The 20,774-nt window shown below is 43.1% G+C and overlaps 1 protein-coding gene and 1 long non-coding RNA gene across 3 annotated transcripts in view; one reads left to right on the top strand and one right to left on the bottom strand.

Moving 5' to 3' along the window:
• LOC140723222 (uncharacterized) overlaps window positions 1-20,774 on the top strand; it is a 52,287-nt gene that overhangs the window by 25,177 nt on the left and 6,336 nt on the right. The window lies entirely within an intron of this gene.
• Window positions 7,738-11,631, bottom strand: LOC140724881 (uncharacterized). The gene is made up of 2 exons (XM_073039624.1): window positions 11,420-11,631; window positions 7,738-11,138 (listed from the first exon to the last, which is right to left on the bottom strand). Exon 2 carries the CDS (start codon window positions 10,969-10,971, stop codon window positions 7,795-7,797), a length of 3,177 nt encoding a protein of 1,058 aa, XP_072895725.1. The 5' UTR covers window positions 10,972-11,138; window positions 11,420-11,631; the 3' UTR covers window positions 7,738-7,794.

The raw sequence follows: 20,774 nt of genomic DNA on the forward strand, positions 1-20,774 counted from the left end.
AGGAGATGGTGGTGGACTTTAGGAGATCTAGGCCTCATATGGAGCCAGTGATCATTAATGGAGAATGTGTGGAGCAGGTTAAGACCTACAAGTATCTGGGAGTACAGTTGGACGAGAAGCTAGACTGGACTGCCAACACAGATGCCTTGTGCAGGAAGGCACAGAGTCGACTGTACTTCCTTAGAAGGTTGGCGTCATTCAATGTCTGCAGTGAGATGCTGAAGATGTTCTATAGGTCAGTTGTTGAGAGCGCCCTCTTCTTTGTGGTGGCGTGTTGGGGAGGAAGCATTAAGAAGAAGGACGCCTCACGTCTTAATAAGCTGATAAGGAAGGCGGGCTCTGTCGTGGGCAAAGTACTGGAGAGTTTAACATCGGTAGCTGAGCGAAGGGCGCTGAGTAGGCTACGGTCAATTATGGAAAACCCTGAACATCCTCTACATAGCACCATCCAGAGACAGAGAAGCAGTTTCAGCGACAGGTTACTGTCGATGCAATGCTCCTCAGACAGGATGAAGAGGTCAATACTCCCCAATGCCATTAGGCTTTACAATTCAACTGCCAGGACTTAAGAACTTTTTTTTTAAAGCTATTATTAATGCTTTTTGAGTTAGTGATTTAGATGCATATCATATTATTACTGAGTTAAGTATTGTATGTAATGAGTTTTTGCTACAACAAGTGTATGGGACATTGGAAAAAATGTTGAATTTCCCCATGGGGATGAATAAAGTATCTATCTATCTATCTATCTATCTATCTATATTTAGTTGCCAATCCTGCAACCATGTTTCACTAATAGCTACAACATCATATTTCCAGGTATCAACCCATGCTCTAAGCTCATCCACCTTTCTTACAATGCTCCTAGCATTAAAATAGATGCATTTAAGAAACTCTCCACCTCTTATTCTCTGTTTATCCTAACGGTGTAAACAACTTTATTATCTTTTTCTTCCTTCTCCCCTACATCTTCGGTCTGAGCGCTCCCCTTCTCTGTCACCTGCCTATCCTCCCTCAAACACTGTCTACTAGCTTTCTCTATTTGTGAACTAACCTCCTCTCCCCTAGTCTCTTCGATTTGATTCCCACCCTCCAACCATTCTAGTTTAAAGTCCCACCAGTAGCCTTCGCAAATCTCCCCGCCAGGATATCGGTCCCCCTAGGATTCAAGCGCAACCCGTCCTTTTTGTACAGGTCACACCTGCCCCAAAAGGGGTTCCAATGATCCAGAAACTTGAATCCCTGCCCCCTGCTCTAATCCCTCAGCCATGCATTTATCCTCCTCCTCATTCCATTCCTACTCACTGTTGTGTGGCACAGGCAGTAATCCCGAGATTACTACCTTTTAAAATTTTAGACCTATATGTACTGTCATGTTGTTGGGTCCGCTATAAAAACTTGTTATTACTTTTTCTGGTGATACTTATCTCTTCCAATCCATTTTTGCACCTTTTTTCCTCCTTTTCAGTGTAACCTCCTATGAGCATCCCTTATCAAACACCCTGTACATTACTGGAGAGCCTTCTTGCAATGACGTTGCTCAGTTGGGGAATGTTCATCCAGATTTTATAGTTACCACCTTCCCCAGCACTGGTTGCATTGTCTCAGGAAGCTAAAGCCTTTCTTCCTGCACCATCTCTCTGGCTGCACATTTGTCTGCGCTGGTCTCTATTTCTATTATTGCTGGAGTGTGACACAGGAAGTAATCCAAAAATAGCTTTCTTTGGGTCCTGCTTCTTAATTAACACTTTGGTGTATTGTAGGGAAGGGTGTAAAGCCATATTATCGACACATATAATGACAGCTCGCTCTTGTTTCCAGCATTATCCCAAATAATTCCATCATTTTTTCAGACTCAAAGGATTCTGTAGATGTTGGAAATCTACACACAAAGTGTTGGAGGAACTCAAAAAACTAGGCAGTACCTATGGAGGGGAATAAGCAATCAATATTTTGGGTCGAGACCCTTCATTAGGATGTCCTGATGAAGGGTCTCAGTTAGAAACATTCACAGTTTATTCCCCTCCATAGATGCTGCCTGACTTGCTGAGTACCTCCAACACTTTGAGGGTGCTGCTTATCTTTTGGTTATTTAATATTTTACATCTTTGATTCATGAATCCCAATTCTGTACAATCTTTAAGAAACGCTAACTTCTACTGTAACAAATCATCTGCTGGAGAAACTGAGCGGGTTGGTCAGCATCTGTGGCAGACAAGGAAATGTTGACATTTCACACACCATGGGAGCGTAGTGGTCAGCACAATGACATTATAGCTCGGGTGTCAGAGTTCAGGTACAAGAGGTCCAGGTATGATCTCCAGAAAGCCAGCTCATGGGCTACATAGCAATTCTGGACTAAACGTGAATCTTTGAAGGATCCTTGACACCTGTGGCAGGGCTTGAATGTTAAAACCTCTTACAAAATAAAACCAAGTGACACAAGTGACAACAGGGCTTTGCTCCCACATGAGCTCGATGCCTTCTCTGCTTGTTTTGACTGTCAAAACATTGAGGAACCTTCACAAATTCCCACGGCCTCTGATGACCCTGTGATTTCAGTCTCTGAGGTCAGTGCATTCAAAGTACATTATGATCAAAGAATGCATAAATGATCCAACCTTGAGATTAGTTTGCTTACAGGAAGCTGCAAAGCAGGAAACCTAATTTAAAAAAAATAAAGACCAACTCCCATGCCTCGGTGTAATCATTTTCGAGGACCTGACCTGGGCCCAGCACTTAAGTGCAATTGCAATGAGAACATGACAGCACCTCTACTTCCTTAGAAGTTGCGAAGATTTGGCATGACATCTAAAACTTTGGCAGGCTTCTATAGTTACGTGGTGGAGAGTATATAGACTGGTTTTATCACAGTCTGATATGGAAACACCAATCCCCTTGCACAGAAAATCTTACAGAAAGTAAAGGATATGGCCCAGCCAATCACGGGTGAAGCCAACCCCACCATTGATCACATCTGCACGGAGCAGTGTCTCAGGAAAACAGCATCCATCATCAAGGATGCTTCGCCATCCAGATCATGCTCTCTTCTTGCCACCAGGTTCAGGAACAGTTATTACCCTCAACCATCAGACTCTTGAACCCAGAGGGGATAACTTCACTCAACTTCACCTGCCCCATCACTGAACTGTTCCCACAACCTATGAACTCACTTTCAAGGACTCTTTACCTCATAGTCTCAATATTTATTGTTTTTTTTTCTTTTGTAGTAGCGTAGTTTGTCTGCCTGTTGGTGCAGTCTTTCATTGATTCTGTTATAGTTCTTGGATTTAGAAACATAGAAAACCTACAGCACAATACAGGCCCTTCGGCCCACAAAGCTGTGCTGAACATGTCCTTACCTTAGAAATCACCTAAGGTTACCCATAGCCCTCTATTTTTCTAAGTTCCATGTATCCATCCAGGAGTCTCTTAAAAGACCCTATTATATCTGCCTCCACCACCGTTGCCAGCAGCCCATTCCACACACTCATTAGTTGCTGCATAAAAAAACTTACGCTTGATATCTCCTCTCTACCTACCTCTAAGCACCTTAAAACTGTGCCCTCTCATGCTAGCCATTTCAGCCCTGGGAAAGAGCCTCTGACTATACCTCAATGCCTCTCATCATCTTGTACACTTCTATCAGGTCACCTCTCATCCTCCGTCGCTCCAAAGAGAAAAGGTCGAGTTCATTTAACCTATTCTCATAAGGCATGCTTCCCAATCCAGGCAACATCCTTGTAAATTTCCTCTGCACCCTTTCTATGGTTTCCACATTCTTCCTGTAGTGAGGTGACCAGAAATGAGCACAGTTCTCCAAGTGGGGTCTGACCAGGGTCCTATAGAGCTGCAATTTTACCTCTCGGCTCTTAAACTCAATCCCACAATTGATGAAGGCCAATACACCAGAGACAACCTGCACAGTAGCTTTAAGTATCCTTAGGACTCAGACCCCAAGATCCCTCTGATCCTCCACACTGCTAAGAGTCTTACCATTAATACTATATTCTGCCATCAAATTTGACCTACCAAAATGAACCACCACACACTTATCTGGGTTGAACGCCATCTGCCACTTCTCAGCCCAGTTTTGCATCCTATCAATGTCCCACAATCTATGGACAATTTCAAGGACTCTTTATTTCATATTCTAGATAATTATTGTTTATTTATAAATAAAAAGCCCTCTGACAGCCCTCCACACTATCCACAACACCTCCAACCTTTGTGTCTTCAGAAAATTTACTAATCCATCCCTCCACTTCCTCATCCAGGTCATTTATAAAAATCACGAAGAGAAGGGGTCCCAGAACAGATCCCTGAGGCACACCACTCGTCACCGACCTCCATGCAGAACATGACCTGTCTACAACCACTTTTTGCCTTCTGTGGGCAAGTCAGTTCTGGATCCACAAAGCAATGTCCCCTTGGATCCCATGCCTCCTTACTTTCTCAATAACCCTTGCATGGGGTACTTTATCAAATGCCTTGCTGAAATCCATATACACTACATAATTGAATGTGCCCCGAAGTAAACATATCTCAGTTATATATGGTGACTTTTATATACTTTGATAATAAATTTTCTTTGAACTTTGAATTCTGGTGCCATCAGTAAAGAGTTTTTACCCTGTGACTGCATGGGTTTCCTCTGAGTACTCCGGTGTCCTTCCTCAGTCCAGATATGTACCAGTTAGCAGTTAGTTGGTCATTGTAAGTTATCATGTGATTAGGCTAATGTTAAATAGGTGGGTTGCTGGGGGCGTGGCTCGTTGGGATTTCCATGAAAGGGCTTTGCTTCACGACCAGTTGCTCATGGTGTACAAACATAGTGGTGTTTTCCCACTCCTGTTCACTAGACTTTGAATACCTCGCATTTAAATGCTGTTCATTTTACCTGCTACAAAGATTTCAGTGATCATTGTGGTAGCAGTGTACAATCCTCCTCAGGCCAATGTCAAACAGGTTCCAGAAGAACGGAGCAATGCTACCAACAGGCATGAAACAGCACATCCTGGTGCCTTCCCCATCATTTTGGAGGTTTTTACCAGGTCAGCTTGAAAAGGTCACTAAATAATCACTATCAATAAATCACCTGTAGTACCAGTGGTAAGAAAAACACTGGACCACTTTACACCATCATCAAGAGCGCTTACCCTGCTATCCCACGCCCACACTTTGGAAAGTAGGCCGGCTGGTGGCGCAATGGCATCAGTGCCGGGCTCCCGAGTTCAAATCCAAGTCGGGCCACCCCCTGAGCACGCTTTCCATCCGTGCTGGATCGAGCATCGAGCTAGCCACTCGGCCTCATAAAAAATACAAGGGTCGAGTCTGGAACATTCATATCATGACCTGGTTAATCCGAAAGGAGACCAATCCTGACACTACGCACCAGACAAGAATGGCTGACTGTCTGGTGTGACATGCTTAAAAAAAATCACAAACTTTGGAAAGTCTGATCACCTGCCGTACCTCTACTCCCGGAGTACAGGTAAAGAGTGAAGACTGCAGCACCAGTTGTGAGGACCAAGAAGATATAGACAAAGAAAGCACAGGGATGCTTACAGGACTGGTTTGAATTGGAGAACTACACAGTATTCAGGGATTCATCTTCTAAGCTGGATGAGTATGCCACAGTTGTCACTGACTGCATTAAGACTTGTGTAGAGGTTGTGCCTACAACAACATACTGTACACATCCAAATCAAAAGCTGTGGATGAACCAGGAGGTCCGTAGTCTGCTGAGGGCTGGATCTGTGGCTTTAAGTCTGGTGACCCAGGTTTGTATAAGAGAACCAGGTATGATAGCAGAGAGCTATTTCAAGTGCGAAGAAATAATTCTGAGTGAGACTGGAGACGACATTGGATGCACGTCAACTCTGGCAGGGTTTGCAAGCCATTACTTTTGACAAAGCAAAATCCAACATGTCAGACGAGCTCAACACCTTCTATGCTTACTTTGAAAGGGAGGGTAAAACTAGAGTTATGAGGATCCCTGTGTCACTCAGTGACCCTGTAATCTGTCTTGGAGGCCAATGTCAGGCTGTCTTTCAAAAGGGTGAACCCTTGCAAGGTGGCAGGCCCTGGTGGAGTACCTGGTAAGGCTCTGAAAACTTGTACTGACCTACTGGCAGTTATATACATAAACATTTTCACTCTCTCACTGCTACAGTTGGATGTTCAACCTGCTTCTAAAGGTCAACAATTACATCAGTGCCCAAGAAGAACAGGGTGAGCTACCTCAATGAGTATCGCCCTGTAGCACTCACATCAACTGTGATGAAGTGCTTTGAGGAGGTTGGTCATGGCCAGAGTCAACACCAGTCTCAGCAAAGACCTGGACCCACTGCAATTTGCTGATCAGCACAATAGGTCTACGGTAGATGCGATCTCAGTGGGACTCTATGCGGCCTTGCCTCACCTGGACAATACAAATATCCATATCAGGATGCTATTTATTGATTATAGCTCAGCATTTAACACCATTTCCACAGTGCTGATCGAAAAGCTACAGAATCTGGGCCTCCGTACCTTCCTCTGCAACTGGATCCTTGACTTCCTAACCAGAAGATCACAATCTGTGTGGATTGGAAATAACATCTCCACCTTGCTGACAATCATCACTGACGCACATAGAAACATAGAAAATAGGTTCAGGAGTAGGCCATTCGGCCCTTCGAGCCTGCACCGCCATTCAGTATGATCATGGCTGATCATCCAACTCAGAACCCTGTACCTGCTTTCTCTCCATACCCCCTGATCCTTTTAGCCACAAGGGCCATATCTAACTTCCTCTTAAATATAGCCAATGAACTGGCCTCAACTGTTTCCTGTTGCAGAGAATTCCACAGATTCACCACTCTCTATGTGAAGAAGTTTTTCCTCATCTCGGTCCTAAAAGGCTTCCCCTTTATTCTTAAACTGTGACCCCTTGTTCTGGACTTCCCCAACATCAGAAACAATTTTCCTGCAGCTAGCCTGTCCAATCCCTTTAGAATTTTATACGTTTCAATAAGATGCCCCCTCAATCTTCTAAATTCCAGTGAGTATAAGCCTAGTTGTAACGTTCTCGCTCGGGTGTGAAGTAACGCCGAGGTAAACGTCGAGATAAACCAGAATCAATGCAAACGAGACCGCAGTAAGATTAACCATTTACTGTTCACTCTTCACATTAACGCATGGTGAAAACTGTTGAAAAACAATACAAGATTGGTACAGTGTTTGTTCCCTTCTAAATATCACATTTACATTGTGAATACTTGCAAAGGTAAAACTACAATAACTACATTACATTAAAGTGCAGCATACAGTCAGAATCTAGCTGCTCCATTGGCTGCTTTAGATACACTTCAATACAAACTATCCCGACTCTTTAACTGACGAAAAGGTAAACCTTACCGACCGTCGTTACTTTTAACAGAATCGGCGTTAACATTTTAACTCAAAATACCGATTATCTAATGACTTACAGCGTTGCTTTCACTGTGTCTTTGGTGCATAGAGAGACCCTAGTCAGCGTTATGGTGGCACATGAGAGTGACCCCCACCCTTGCGTGAATCTCAAACCGGTAATTCCCCACAAGACGCGGCGAACCCGGATGTGACGTCATCGCAGCCGCGATGTATTACAGACAAATCAATTGATTTAAACAATCCTAACTTTAACTAAAAAATGCTAACAAATTACTACGCGAAAATCTTATAAACTAAATAACTGCCATAAAGGCAGCACACTCCCCGCTTGGCCTTCGTAAGGTCACAATGAACATAATACGAACTTCAGTCTCTAAATCAGTCGTTAGGTAGAAGTAGAATGACTTCTGTAACAGGCCTTTGGTAAATTTTCCCATCGCCTTGGTCGGTAGTTTTCAACTCGACGTCCCTGACATGTCCATCCCTACTAGGGAATGTGGCAGTGATTCTGGCCATTGGCCAGCAGTTGCCGGCGATTTGCTTGTCCTTGAGCAGGACTAAATCTCCAACTTGAAGGTCCCTTCTCCATTGCTTTGTGTACAGGTCCTTATCGGAGAAGTCCCCTGGTGGAGGGGCAGCTCCTGCCTTCTGCGTAAGGAGCATTGATGGCGACAGTATGAAGGGGTTTTCCGGGTCAGAAGACACGGGTAGGAGTGGTCGTGCATTCATAATGGCTGTGACCTCTGCCATTGGTGTGCCCAGTACCTCGTGGGTCGATCGGATGCTTTGCTGCATCTCAGGTCTCCTTTTCGTGGTTTTTTGCAAGGGCGTGAACCGCTTGACTGCCTGCTCTTTGTTGTTTGGCAAGCACTGGCGTGGTTCTCTGAAAGGTAGTGGGGCGACCCCACTATTTGCTTTGTCTCTGAAGACCTTGGTGTCCTCCGTTTTTAAGATGATGGCGTCTTGAGCCGATGGAGCGAGTTTATTATCATGCTCCTTTTGAGCAAAGACAGACTGACCCAGCGTCTCGTCAGTTACTTTGCGCTTGTTAAAGCCTTGTGGTGCTTCCTGGACGCACATGGAACTTGTGCGGGGTTGAAGAATCGTATGGCGGCTACTCTCTAGCACATTGGTCTTGAGTGTGTTAGCCGTTGATTTGTGTTCGTTGCCAGGGCACACCTCTCCTATCACCACCCAGCCCAGATCCAGGCGTTGGGCAAAGGGGGCGTCGTGTGGTCCATTGACCTGCTGCCTAACCTTGTGTACCCGGAGAACATCCCTCCCTAATAGCAGGAGTATTTCTGCTTCTGGATCCAGCTCTGGGATGTATTTGGCGATGTGGTGGAGATGTGGTTGGTGTAGCACCGCACTTGGTGTCGGGATCTCAGTGCGGTTATTCAAGATTTTCTCGCACTCTACGAGTGGGGGGAGACAGATGAGGACTTTACCATCCAGGGACTCGATCTGGAAGCCTTCGGCCCTCCTTCCGTAAGTTTTCATGTTGCCTGAGCAAGTTCTAAGGTAGTATGGGAACTGCTCACTCTCAATGTTGAACAAGTTAAAGAACTTTGGACTGACTAGCGAGCGGTTGCTCTGATCGTCCAGAATTACGTAGGCTTTGATGGCCTTGTCTTTGGCTCCCTTAGGGTACACCTTAGTGAGACAGATCTTTGAACAAGAACGGCTTGCCTGAGCTTGACCGCAAACTTCCGTACAGCTCGAGCTGACAACAGTTGTCCTGGAGTGAGCTTCTCCCTCCCCGCCGTCCTGTTGTGGGGGTGAAGGAGCGTTGTCGGTTTGCGGTGACGGGCCAGGATGCATGGCCCAGTCGTGATTAGTGCTATCACATTCCAGGCACTTCACGGCGATCGTACACTCTCTCGCACAGTGAGAGGTCGAGGAACAGCATCTAAAGCATATTCCTTTCTCCTCGAGGAGGGCCTTCCTCTCTTCGAGGGGTTTTTCCCTAAACGTTCTGCATCTTTTGAGGGGGTGGGGTTTGTTATGCAATGGACAATTCTTGCTAGAGTCGTTGTTAGTTGTAAGGACTTCAGTCTTAAGCGCTGAGACTGGTTTAGTGATGTTGGAATTATTCGAAGTGGATTTATCTGGCTTGGTGTAAATTGTACTGCTTCCTGGACCTATGAGGCTAGGATCGTTTCGCTTCTTCGCCTCCTTGCACACGAACCTGGTGAAATACTCGAAGGGAGGGAATTGACCTTCGTGTTCTTCCTTGTAATCTGAGGCAACGGACAACCACCTGTCCTGCAGCCCAAATGGAAGTTTGTCCACGAGTTGTCTAATCCCGGTTGGAGTGTCTAGGTATACTAGACCAGCTGAGTGGCCATCTTCTTTGGCGCCTTGAATCTCCATGAGTAAATCTCCAAATTCTCTTAGCTTGGTGTGGTCCTTGGCTGACACCTTAGGAAAATTTCCCAAACGTTGGCATAGCGCCGCCTCAATAATTTCGGGGGCTCCGTAGCCCTCCTGAAGTCTCTCCCATGCTTTCTTCAATGCTAGCTCGGGTTTGTTGATGTACACTGAACGCATGCGTCTCACCTGTTCGCATGATTCTTTTCCCAGCCATTTTGCCATAAGATCCAACTCCTGGGTTGCTCTGAGCTGGAATCCGTCGATAGCGTTGGTGAAAGTGGAGTACCATGCACGGTAATTTTCAGGTTTATCGTCGAACTGGTATAGTCCTGAAGTGACGAGATCCCGTCGTGCGAAATACCGTGCTGCGGATTCGTCTGCAGGTGGCGTGCGGGCTGAGGGAACATGTCCACAGGTACATGACTGAGGGCGTACATCTGTTATGGGATTTGCTGGTCTGGACTCAGTCTTTGCCTCTCTTCTCCCCAAATCCGGTAAGTTCGGTGTCGAGAAGTACTTGTCGTGAGCCCTTGCATTCCTGGGTTCATCGCGGAGTTGCGAGGGTAAATTATCTTCCTCGGATGGACGTGATGCCGTCGGGCCTCTCCAAGACTCCTCGTGAAGTGGGACGTTATCGAATAAGTAAGGAGAGGAAGAAAGAGTCTTCCATTCCATTTGAGATTGGACATAGTCCCTTGTACGTTCCAATCCGATCTTTTCTGAGGTAGATTTTCCGTCCTTCGGATCATGCATTTCTTCGGCGTCTTCTATTAACTCTGCTTCCACCTCGGCAGCTGCTGCTTCTCGTTCTAGCTTCAGCGCTTCTAACCGTGCCTCTACCCTTTTCCTTTCCAATTCGTTTTCGGCTTCTCTGGCAGCCGCTTCGGCTTCTCTGGCGGCCTTTTCCTTCTGGTTTTCGGCTTCTCTGGCAGCCTTTTCCTTCTGGTTTTCGGCTTCTCTGGCAGCCGCTTCGGCTTCTCTGGCAGCCTTTTCCTTCTGGTTTTCGGCTTCTCTGGCAGCCGCTTTCATCTTTACTTCTAATTCTTCTTTGGCAAAGCGCGCTCGCACCTTGGCGGCTTCTGCTTTCGCTCTTGCTTGGGTGGCCTTACTTGATGCCCTACTGCCCCTGTCGCAGGATGACGATGACTTTGACAACGACTTGATGCTGGATCGGGTTGACATGGCTGCACTTTAAACACCTGATAACAACGCTTTTTCACTGTAACGTTCTCGCTCGGGTGTGAAGTAACGCCGAGGTAAACGTCGAGATAAACCAGAATCAATGCAAACGAGACCGCAGTAAGATTAACCATTTACTGTTCACTCTTCACATTAACGCATGGTGAAAACTGTTGAAAAACAATACAAGATTGGTACAGTGTTTGTTCCCTTCTAAATATCACATTTACATTGTGAATACTTGCAAAGGTAAAACTACAATAACTACATTACATTAAAGTGCAGCATACAGTCAGAATCTAGCTGCTCCATTGGCTGCTTTAGATACACTTCAATACAAACTATCCCGACTCTTTAACTGACGAAAAGGTAAACCTTACCGACCGTCGTTACTTTTAACAGAATCGGCGTTAACATTTTAACTCAAAATACCGATTATCTAATGACTTACAGCGTTGCTTTCACTGTGTCTTTGGTGCATAGAGAGACCCTAGTCAGCGTTATGGTGGCACATGAGAGTGACCCCCACCCTTGCGTGAATCTCAAACCGGTAATTCCCCACAAGACGCGGCGAACCCGGATGTGACGTCATCGCAGCCGCGATGTATTACAGACAAATCAATTGATTTAAACAATCCTAACTTTAACTAAAAAATGCTAACAAATTACTACGCGAAAATCTTATAAACTAAATAACTGCCATAAAGGCAGCACACTAGTCAATCCAGTCTTTCTTCATATGAAAGTCCTGCCATCCCAGGAATCAATCTGGTGAACCTTCTCTGTACTCCCTCTATGGCAAGAATGTCTTTCCTCAGATTAGGGGACCAAAACTGCGCACAATACTCCAGGTGTGGTCTCACCAAGGCCTTGTACAACTGCAGTAGAAGCTTCCTGCTCCTGTACTCAACTCCTCTTGCTATGAATGCCAACATACCATTTGCCTTTTTCACCGTCTGCTGTACCTGCATGCCCACTTTCAATGACTGGTGTACAATGACACCCGGGTCTCGTTGCACCTCCCCTTTTCCTAATCGGCCACCATTCAGATAATAATCTGTTTTCCTGTTCTTGCAACCTAAGTGGATAACCTCACATTTATCCCCATTAAATTGCATCTGCCATGAATTTGCCCACTCACCTAACCTATCCAAGTCACCCTGCATCCTCTTAGCATCCTCCTCACAGCTAACACCGCCGCCCAGCTTCGTGTCATCGACAAACTTGGAGATGCTGCATTTAATTCCCTCGTCTAAATCATTAATATATATTGTAAACAACTGGGGTCCCAGCACTGAGCCTTGCGGTACCCCACTAGTCACTGCCTGCCATTCTGAAAAGGTCCCGTTTACTCCCACTCTTTGCTTCCTGTCTGCCAACCAATTCTCTATCCACATCAATACCATACCCCCAACACCGTGTGCTTTAAGTTTGCACACTAATCTCCTGTGTGTGGGGGGATGTGTGTTTAGCTCACTGCTCTACTCTCTCTGCATCCATGACTGTGTGGCTAGGTACAGCTCAAATGTCATGTATAAATTTGCTGATAATACAACCAGCGTTGGTAGAATATCATATGGTGACGAGAGGGCGTACAGGAGTGAGATATACCACCTGGTTGAGAGGTGTCATAGCAAAAACCTTGCACTCAACATCAGCAAGACCAAAGAGTTAATTGTGGACTTCAGAAAGGGTAAGACAAAGGAACACAAACCAATCTTCAGAGAAGGAACAGAAGTGGAGAGAGTGAACAGTTTCTGGTTATCAATATCTTTGAGGACCTAACCTGGTTGCAAAATATTGATGCAGCTGTAAAGAAGGCAAGGCAGTGGCTATGTTTCATTAAGAGTTTAAGGAGATTTGGTTTGTCAGCTAAAGCACTTGAAAACTTCTATAGAAGTACTGTGGAGAGCATTCTGACAGGCTGCATTTCTGTCCAGTATGGAGGTGGGGGGTGAGTACTACTGCACAAGATCGAAGTATTTTGCAGAATGTTATAAATTTACTCAGCTCTATCATGGGTACTAGCCTCCATAGTATCCAGGACATCTTCAAGGAGCAGTGCCACAGGAAGGCGGCATCCATCATTAAGGACCCCCACCATTCAGGCCATGCCCTCTTCTCACTGTTACCATCAGCAAGGAGGTATAGAAGCCTGAAGGCACACACTCAGCAATTATCTGAATCCTAAGTGGACTTTGAGCCCATGAACTCTACCTCACTACATTTTTTAAATTTCTGTTTTGACACTACTTGTTTTAACTTAACTATTAATATACATATATGCTGACTGTAATTCAGTTTTTTTGACAATTATCATGTATTGCATTGTACTGCGGCCGCAAAGTTAACACATTTCGCGGCATGTGCTGATGATGGTAAACCTGATCCTGATTCCAATTCTGGCAGGGCTGGTTCTGCAGAGCATCTCTAAACAAATTTTAGGTCGAGCCCTGCATTATTTCTATAGTGCCAATATCAAGTCACTTGTGGTCGCCAATGAATATTCAACAAGGCATAGTTTGTGGACCTTCTGAGGAGTGCTCACTGCTGAGTGCCGATCCCATCCTAAGATTTGCCTGCAGGATTTCATAACATTTATCATGCTCTTCCTACAGTTTAACCAACTCACGATGAAATCTGCATCACAGTAGTTATAACTCAACGCAGCTGTAACTCGGAACATGTTCTGTAATCAATAGTGTTTTAAAAAGAGCAAGCCAGTCTTGGTCAAATCATCCTTTTTTTCTTTTCTTGCTGCAATAAGCTTTGACAGTGTGAAGCACGGTAAACTCTGGATATCCATTATCTATAATTCATGTTTGGAAATTAATTAAGAACGGTTTCTACCAAGATTGCACATGCAGATTAAGGAATGGGGGAATGATGCTCGGCATTATGAGACAAGAAGAAAAACTCAACAGAAAAGAGCCAGCTGGTCAAATCCCTTGAAATGACATGAAAAGCCTACTTTTGCTGTGGCTGATGTTCTTGGCCACATGTGGCCAGATGGGGAAGTAGAGCACAAAGTACACTGCAGATGCTGTGTAGCTTGTTTGTATGTGGGGAAGTAGAAGTTTGCTGAATTCCCCACCAGGGTCTTGCATACTCAACTTGCACCTGGATAGACTGGCAGCAGAAACATCCAGTCCACTCAACAGAACATGTTCACACAAGGCAAGGGAAATTATTAAGTAATTTGAATTAAATAACTTACTACGTATTTAGCTATTTAGATTATTTTGAGGTTTTATTTCTTACAAGCTTAAAAATAACTTTTCAATTGATCTATTGTCTTTAACAGCTTTTGCATCTTTCTGGATGACAGACCTTTTGAAGCATTTAAACCATTGACAGCTTTGACGGCTGGGTATGGTTTCATCAGCTATCAGGGTTTTACAGTGATTTCCTGGGTAGGATTGTTCTGTCATGTTCACCTATTGGTAATTTGCTGTGCAAGTCTATGGTGTTGTTTTTGAACTCACTATTTAGGGCTGCCATAATATTTCATAGTGATTCCATGTTAGATGATCTGTAAAAGAATCTGCATTTACTTCTCGTGTTCATAGTGGACCTGCCTGGTTTAGCCTGATCCAGAAAGTGTTCTTTAAATTTTCCAAAATCAGAAAACCAGAATTAAGGGCACAAAAACTGAAATAATTACTAATTGGGGGAAAAAAAGCTGGAAATAAAAGTGCCTCAAGGTGTGTATTAAATAATTTTGGTTTCAAATACAATCCCTTCATTAAAAGAAAATAAGATCATTGTATTAATGGGATCAGAAGAGCACACAGAGTGTAAACATTGGTTGAATGAATTAATTAGTCATCCCTGTCAGGTAACAGCAGGATAAAAGAAAGAGAATATATTAAATGCCAGAAGATGCTTGAATCAATGAGCAAGTTAAAGGTTTAAGAGAAACAGGACTGAAAGAGAAAGAAATAATAAACACAGAAGGTCTCTAGAAGAAAGTAGTGAAAAGAACCAGAACTGGAGAGAAAAGTCAGGCAAGAAAAGATAAAGTTCACCCTTCAGTTTGATGACTTTTCATATGATCAACGTGAGTGTAGAGTTTTGAAATAGCTTGGAAAAATGCAAAGCACTCCAAAGGGAGAAGGTACAGCTTGACAGAGGTAAGGTCCCCACTTCGTACCAATACTGATTCTTGGACAAGGGGAACTCTGTCATTTAGAAGGCAAACCTCCCTCTCTCTTTGGCTCAAGACTATCAAACTACCGTAGATTCCGGACTACAGAGCGCACCTGATTTTAAGCCGCTGGCACTAATTTTAGAAATAAAATCATTTTTTTAAATGTAAAGGCCGCACCGGATTTTAGGCCGCACCGGATTTTCGGCCGCAGGTGTCCCACGTTGTAATATGAGATATTTACACAGAAAGATATTACACGTGAGGATTTTTTTAACTTTTAATTAAATCCATATGGTAACAAAAACAAATACATATTGCAAATGCTTTTTTTCGAACCGTGCCCGTACGCGGCTACTTTTAAATATACGTTGCGTATACTTCTTTACTGAACAACATTCCAATATCTCCTAACGACTGGTAAAAAATATATATACTGCAGCCTACCAGGAAAAGTTATTGATACCTTTAACTTAAAAGCAGAGTTCGCTCAGATCCAAAGCCGCTCGCGTAATCCGCTCCCCCCCTCCTTTCCGTTTCATCGCAAACGGCATTTAAAAGCAGATTTCGCTCGGATCCAAAGCCGCTCGTGTAATCCGCTCCCCCCTCCTTTCCGTTTCATCGCAAACGGCATTTAAAAGCAGATTTCGCTCGGATCCAAAGCCGCTCGCGTAATCCGCTCCCCCCTCCTTTCCGTTTCATCGCAAACGGCATTTAAAAGCAGATTTCGCTCGGATCCAAAGCCGCTCGCGTAATCCGCTCCCCCCTCCTTTCCGTTTCATCGCAAACGGCATTTTCCCACAAGACGCCGCGAAACCGGGTGTGACGTCATAGCATCCCGCGATGTAGTACAGAAAACAAATATAGTTTAAACTAAGTAGGGTAGGTAGCACAATGCTTCGAGTGTTTTCCATGTTGATGAGGGTGAGTACAAATGACTGATTTACAATAATTTAATTGTGAAAGTGCGCTTGATTTATCGTACAATTTCATTGGACCTCTGTGAACTACTCATCAATTTTATTGGTCTACTGTTACGAGGCAAAATGTTTACGAGGCGGCATGAAAAAAATAATGTATTAGCCGCTCTGGATTATTGGCCGCAAAGTTCAAAGCTGTTCAAAATGTGGGAAAAAAGTAGCGGCTTAAAATCCGGAATCTACGGTACATTTTTTTGGAACTTTCAAGTACTAAGTGCAGTTATGGTATAAAAAAGAAGTGCAGAAATAAGAAACTGGAGCAGTGTCACAGAGTAACTGTATAGAAATCGAAGTAAACGTGCTTCTTCATCATTACTGTTGAAATGCAATTACCGTAGATTTCGCACTACAGAGCGCACCTGATTAAAAGCCGCTGGCTCTAATTTTAGAAAGAAAATCAATTTTGTACTTGTACAAGCCGCACCGGATTTTAGGCCGCAGGTGTCCCACGTTGTAATATGAGATATTTACACAGAAAGATACTACACGTGAGGATTTTTTAACTTTTAATTAAATCCATATGATAACATAAACAAATACATATTGCAAATGCTTTTTTTCGAACCGTGCCTCTAACACGGCTACTTTTAAATATACATACGTATCGGTAACACACAAATTATGTTGCGTATACTTTTTTACTGAACAGTGCACGAACAACATTCCAATATCTCCTTAGGACTGGTAAAAAAAAATATATACTGCAGCCTACCAGGAAAAGTTATTGATCGCCTTTAACTTAAAAGCAGCGTTTTCGATCGGGTCTAATGCCGCTCCCCCCCCACCTTCCCGTTTATCGCAAACCGGTATTCCCACAAGACGCGGCGAAACCGGATGTGACGTCATAGTATCCCGGGATGTAGTACTTCTAACTTTAACTAGAAAATACTAACAAATGAATTACTAAGCGAAAATATTATAAACTAAATAACTGCCATAAAGGCAGCACAATGCTTTTCTTCGAGTGTTTTCCATGTTGATGAGGGTGAGTACAAATGACTGATTTACAATAATTTAATTGTGAAAGTGCGCTTGATTTATCGTACAATTTCATTGGACCTCTGTGAACTACTCATCAATTTTATTGGTCTACTGTTACGAGGCAAAATGTTTTTGGCGGCATGAAAAAAAATCATGCATTAGCCGCACCGTAGTAAAGGCCGCAGTGTTCAAAGCTGTTCAAAATGTGAGAAAAAAGTAGCGGCTTATAATCCGACATCTACGGTATATTAATATCTTTCCTGAGTTCTACATGATAAAATTGCAAGTGATGTGAATCAAAGGAAAGGGAAGTATGGTTGACTGGCAGAATATGGGACTTCCAGCAACCCACACAAAATGCTGGAGGAACTTGACATGTCAGGCAGCATCTATGGAGAGGAATAAACAGTCAGTGTTTTGGGGGTCTTCTCACAGTCCATAACTCCGCCTCTAGACAGCTACTGACTGAAGGACACACACCCTCTCAGGCATAGAAAAATATTAGAACTTACACAGTTTGTCTTACTATTGACGGTAATTGTGCATTTTTAAAACAAGTCCTTTATACAGGCCCTACCCAACTGGAGCAGAGTGCTCTGCTGGAGGCAGAATACATGTAACCTTTTAAAGAAGTGCACGAGACAAGGGGGAGAAAAACAAGTAACAGACTTACACTGCCAAATATCTTCAATGTTGACCAAAAAAATCTAATTTTTTTAATATATCAAATAATCATTAGTAATTTACAAGCGAAAGACTCCAGTTTGAAGAATCTATATCTACATTCTATGTAAAGCATGATTAAACTTTGTCAGTAACCTAATTCGCTCACTGTGCTGGAAACTCAATATGACCTTCTCATACAATAAAATTACTCCCTGATTATAATGAGCATTACCTGTCATGAAGAATTGCTTGCTTTAGTAAATCATTTTTGTTCACTTAGGAATTCTCGGATCATCCACTTATTTTGAAATGCATACACCCATTACTCCAGGGAATATGACAGCGAGTTTAAGCATCAGAGCGTCCCACGAACAGCAATGCCATGACAGGAAGATAATCTGTCTCAGTGATGATGGGCTGGTCATGTCTTAGCATCTTCGCAAATATTGGAAAAATAACCAAACTACAATTCAGCTATTAAACTTGTGTTTGGTACTTGTTGCAAAACCACTTGAAATATGTATAAGACACAAACAAATAAATTTTGGAGACACTTTCAGATATCATGAAACTAACATAACAAAGAATGTGAACAGATATTTATTATTTAATTAAAACTATACTCACGTTCAGGTTATGTCTTCACAACTGCACTCTTTGGTGCTTGCAGAAATGCAATTTTGAAGAGGCTCCTAATATGCTGGTTCCAACTCTTTGGAAGAGCTCTTGTAATAGATCTGGAGTCATATTGCTGTTTCTCCAGAAATTTAAATATTCTCCCCAATTTCATTATTGCTTTCTTTCTGATATCCGGGGTGGCACGGTAATGTAGTGGTTAGCACTACGCTTTACAGTACCTGCAACCCGGATTCATTTCCCACCGTTGCCTGTGAGGAATTTGTACCTTCTTTCTGTGAGTTACCTCCGGGTGCTCCTGTCCCATCCCCCATTCCAGAGGCGTACCAGTTGGTAGGTTAATTGGCCATTGCAAACTGTCTCATGATTAGGCTAAGGTTAAATTGGGAGATTGTTGAGCAGCGTGGCTGAAATATAGAGAAGACAGGTGAAATGGACAGATGAATGGATTTATCATCATAATTTTGAGGAATTCAGTTCTTTCTTCATCCTTTCATCTGCAACGTGGTTCGCAGCAGAGTCACCCTAATTATGTACACTTCACTCTGTCCTTTCCTGCCTGTCACATTGCCGCATTGCAAGCACTCAGCACACAATGGATCCTGCTGTGGCTGCGTCACCCGTCTGTGACGTGGCTAATACAATTCTTCACATTCTCACTTTGAAGGGATTCCAGGCATTTATTTCAGCTGTACTGCTTATTCATTTAAACTCTTTTAAGCCACAATAGGGATAAACCTGCCTCTGAAAAATACCTTATGATTGTGGAGAACTTAAAGATGGTATCAGTGATTCTGAAACATGAAGTCCTTTCTTTTAATAGAAATCACTGTTAAGCTGAAAAGCGAAATTCATTAGATGTTGATTTTTTGGTAATGCACATTTATTTATTTATTTTTGAAATACAGTGTGGAATATGCTCTTCGAGCAGCACCACACAGCAACCTCCAATTTAGCCCAGCCTAATTTATCGGACAATTTACAACATCCAATCAACCTACTAGCCTGTACATATCTGGACCATAGGATGAAGCCAAAGAACCTGGAGAAAACCTATGCATTCCCTGGGGAGTACATATAGACTCCTTACAGATGACGTCGGAATTGAACTCTGATGCCCCAAGCTACCATGGTGCCCATGAGAAATTGCTTGTGCTTGGCAGGACAGTTCCTAGTTTGGCAAAGGATAGAAATGTTGGTGCAATTCATTATCTGTACAAGTATCTGGGAGTACAGTTAGAGACATCCTCTACATAGCACCATCCAGAGACAGAGAAGCAGTTTCAGCGACAGGTTACTATCGATGCAATGCTCCTCAGACAGGATGAAGAGGTCAATACTCCCCAATGCCATTAGGCTTTACAACTCAACTGCCAGGACTTAAGAACTTTTTAAAAGCTATTATTAATGCTTTTGAGATAGTGATTTAGATGCATATCATATTTTTTACTGAGTTAAGTATTGTATGTAATTAGTTTTGCTACAAGTGTATGGGACATTGAAAAAAAAGTTGAATTTCCCCATGGGGATGAATAAAGTATCTATCTATCTATCTATCTATCTATCTATCTATCTATCTATCTATCTATCTATCTATCTATCTATCTATCTATCTATCTATCAATTCACTTGATTCGATTTCACTCATTATAACAAATTTTGCACTGAGGTTGTACAGTAGGCACTAGGACCCTTATTTGTTATGTTGGGCACCCAGTGTCAGTATCTACGATTTTCGATTTCTATCCCTTTGTTTTACATTTGTCCCATGAAGTGAAGCATCCTTTTAGCATCCACTTTATCAAGTCCTCTCAGAATATTACCTAAGTTGATAACGTACACACTCATTATTCTAAATTCCAGTAAGTGAAGGCCCATCCCCCATCCAGTTCAAACCTCACAGGATGACTCTGTATGCCAGCATTCAACCTTCAGAACTTTCCCTGGGCTATCTCCAATGCAAATACATTATTCTTCCTTAAAGCATGAGACCAAAACGGTACTTTAGGTGTGGTTCTGCCAAAACGTTTATAGTTGAAGAATGACTACCCAGTTTTTGCACTCCATTCCCTTTCAATAAAGACCCAATTTTATCATTCTTCTTAAATATCATCAAAGGTTACATGGAGAAGAGAGGAGAAGGGAGTTGAGAGGGATAATAAATCAGCCATGATGGAATGGCAAAGCAGACTTGATGGGCTGAATAGCCTACTTCTGTTTTGATTGTCTTATGAAACTTATGAATAGAGAAGCATTTGATCCATTTTGCCTAGGATCAAATGTTGTAACACATCTTCACTTTTCCCCTTTTTTAACTCTAGTGGAGTTGAGCATTAAGGGCAGAAGGCAGGGAAGTGGAGTTGAGTAAAGATCAGGTCTGCCCACTTATTGAATGT

Source organism: Hemitrygon akajei, chromosome 3 (assembly GCF_048418815.1).
Source record: "Hemitrygon akajei chromosome 3, sHemAka1.3, whole genome shotgun sequence".
NCBI classification, from domain to species: Eukaryota; Metazoa; Chordata; class Chondrichthyes; order Myliobatiformes; family Dasyatidae; genus Hemitrygon; species Hemitrygon akajei.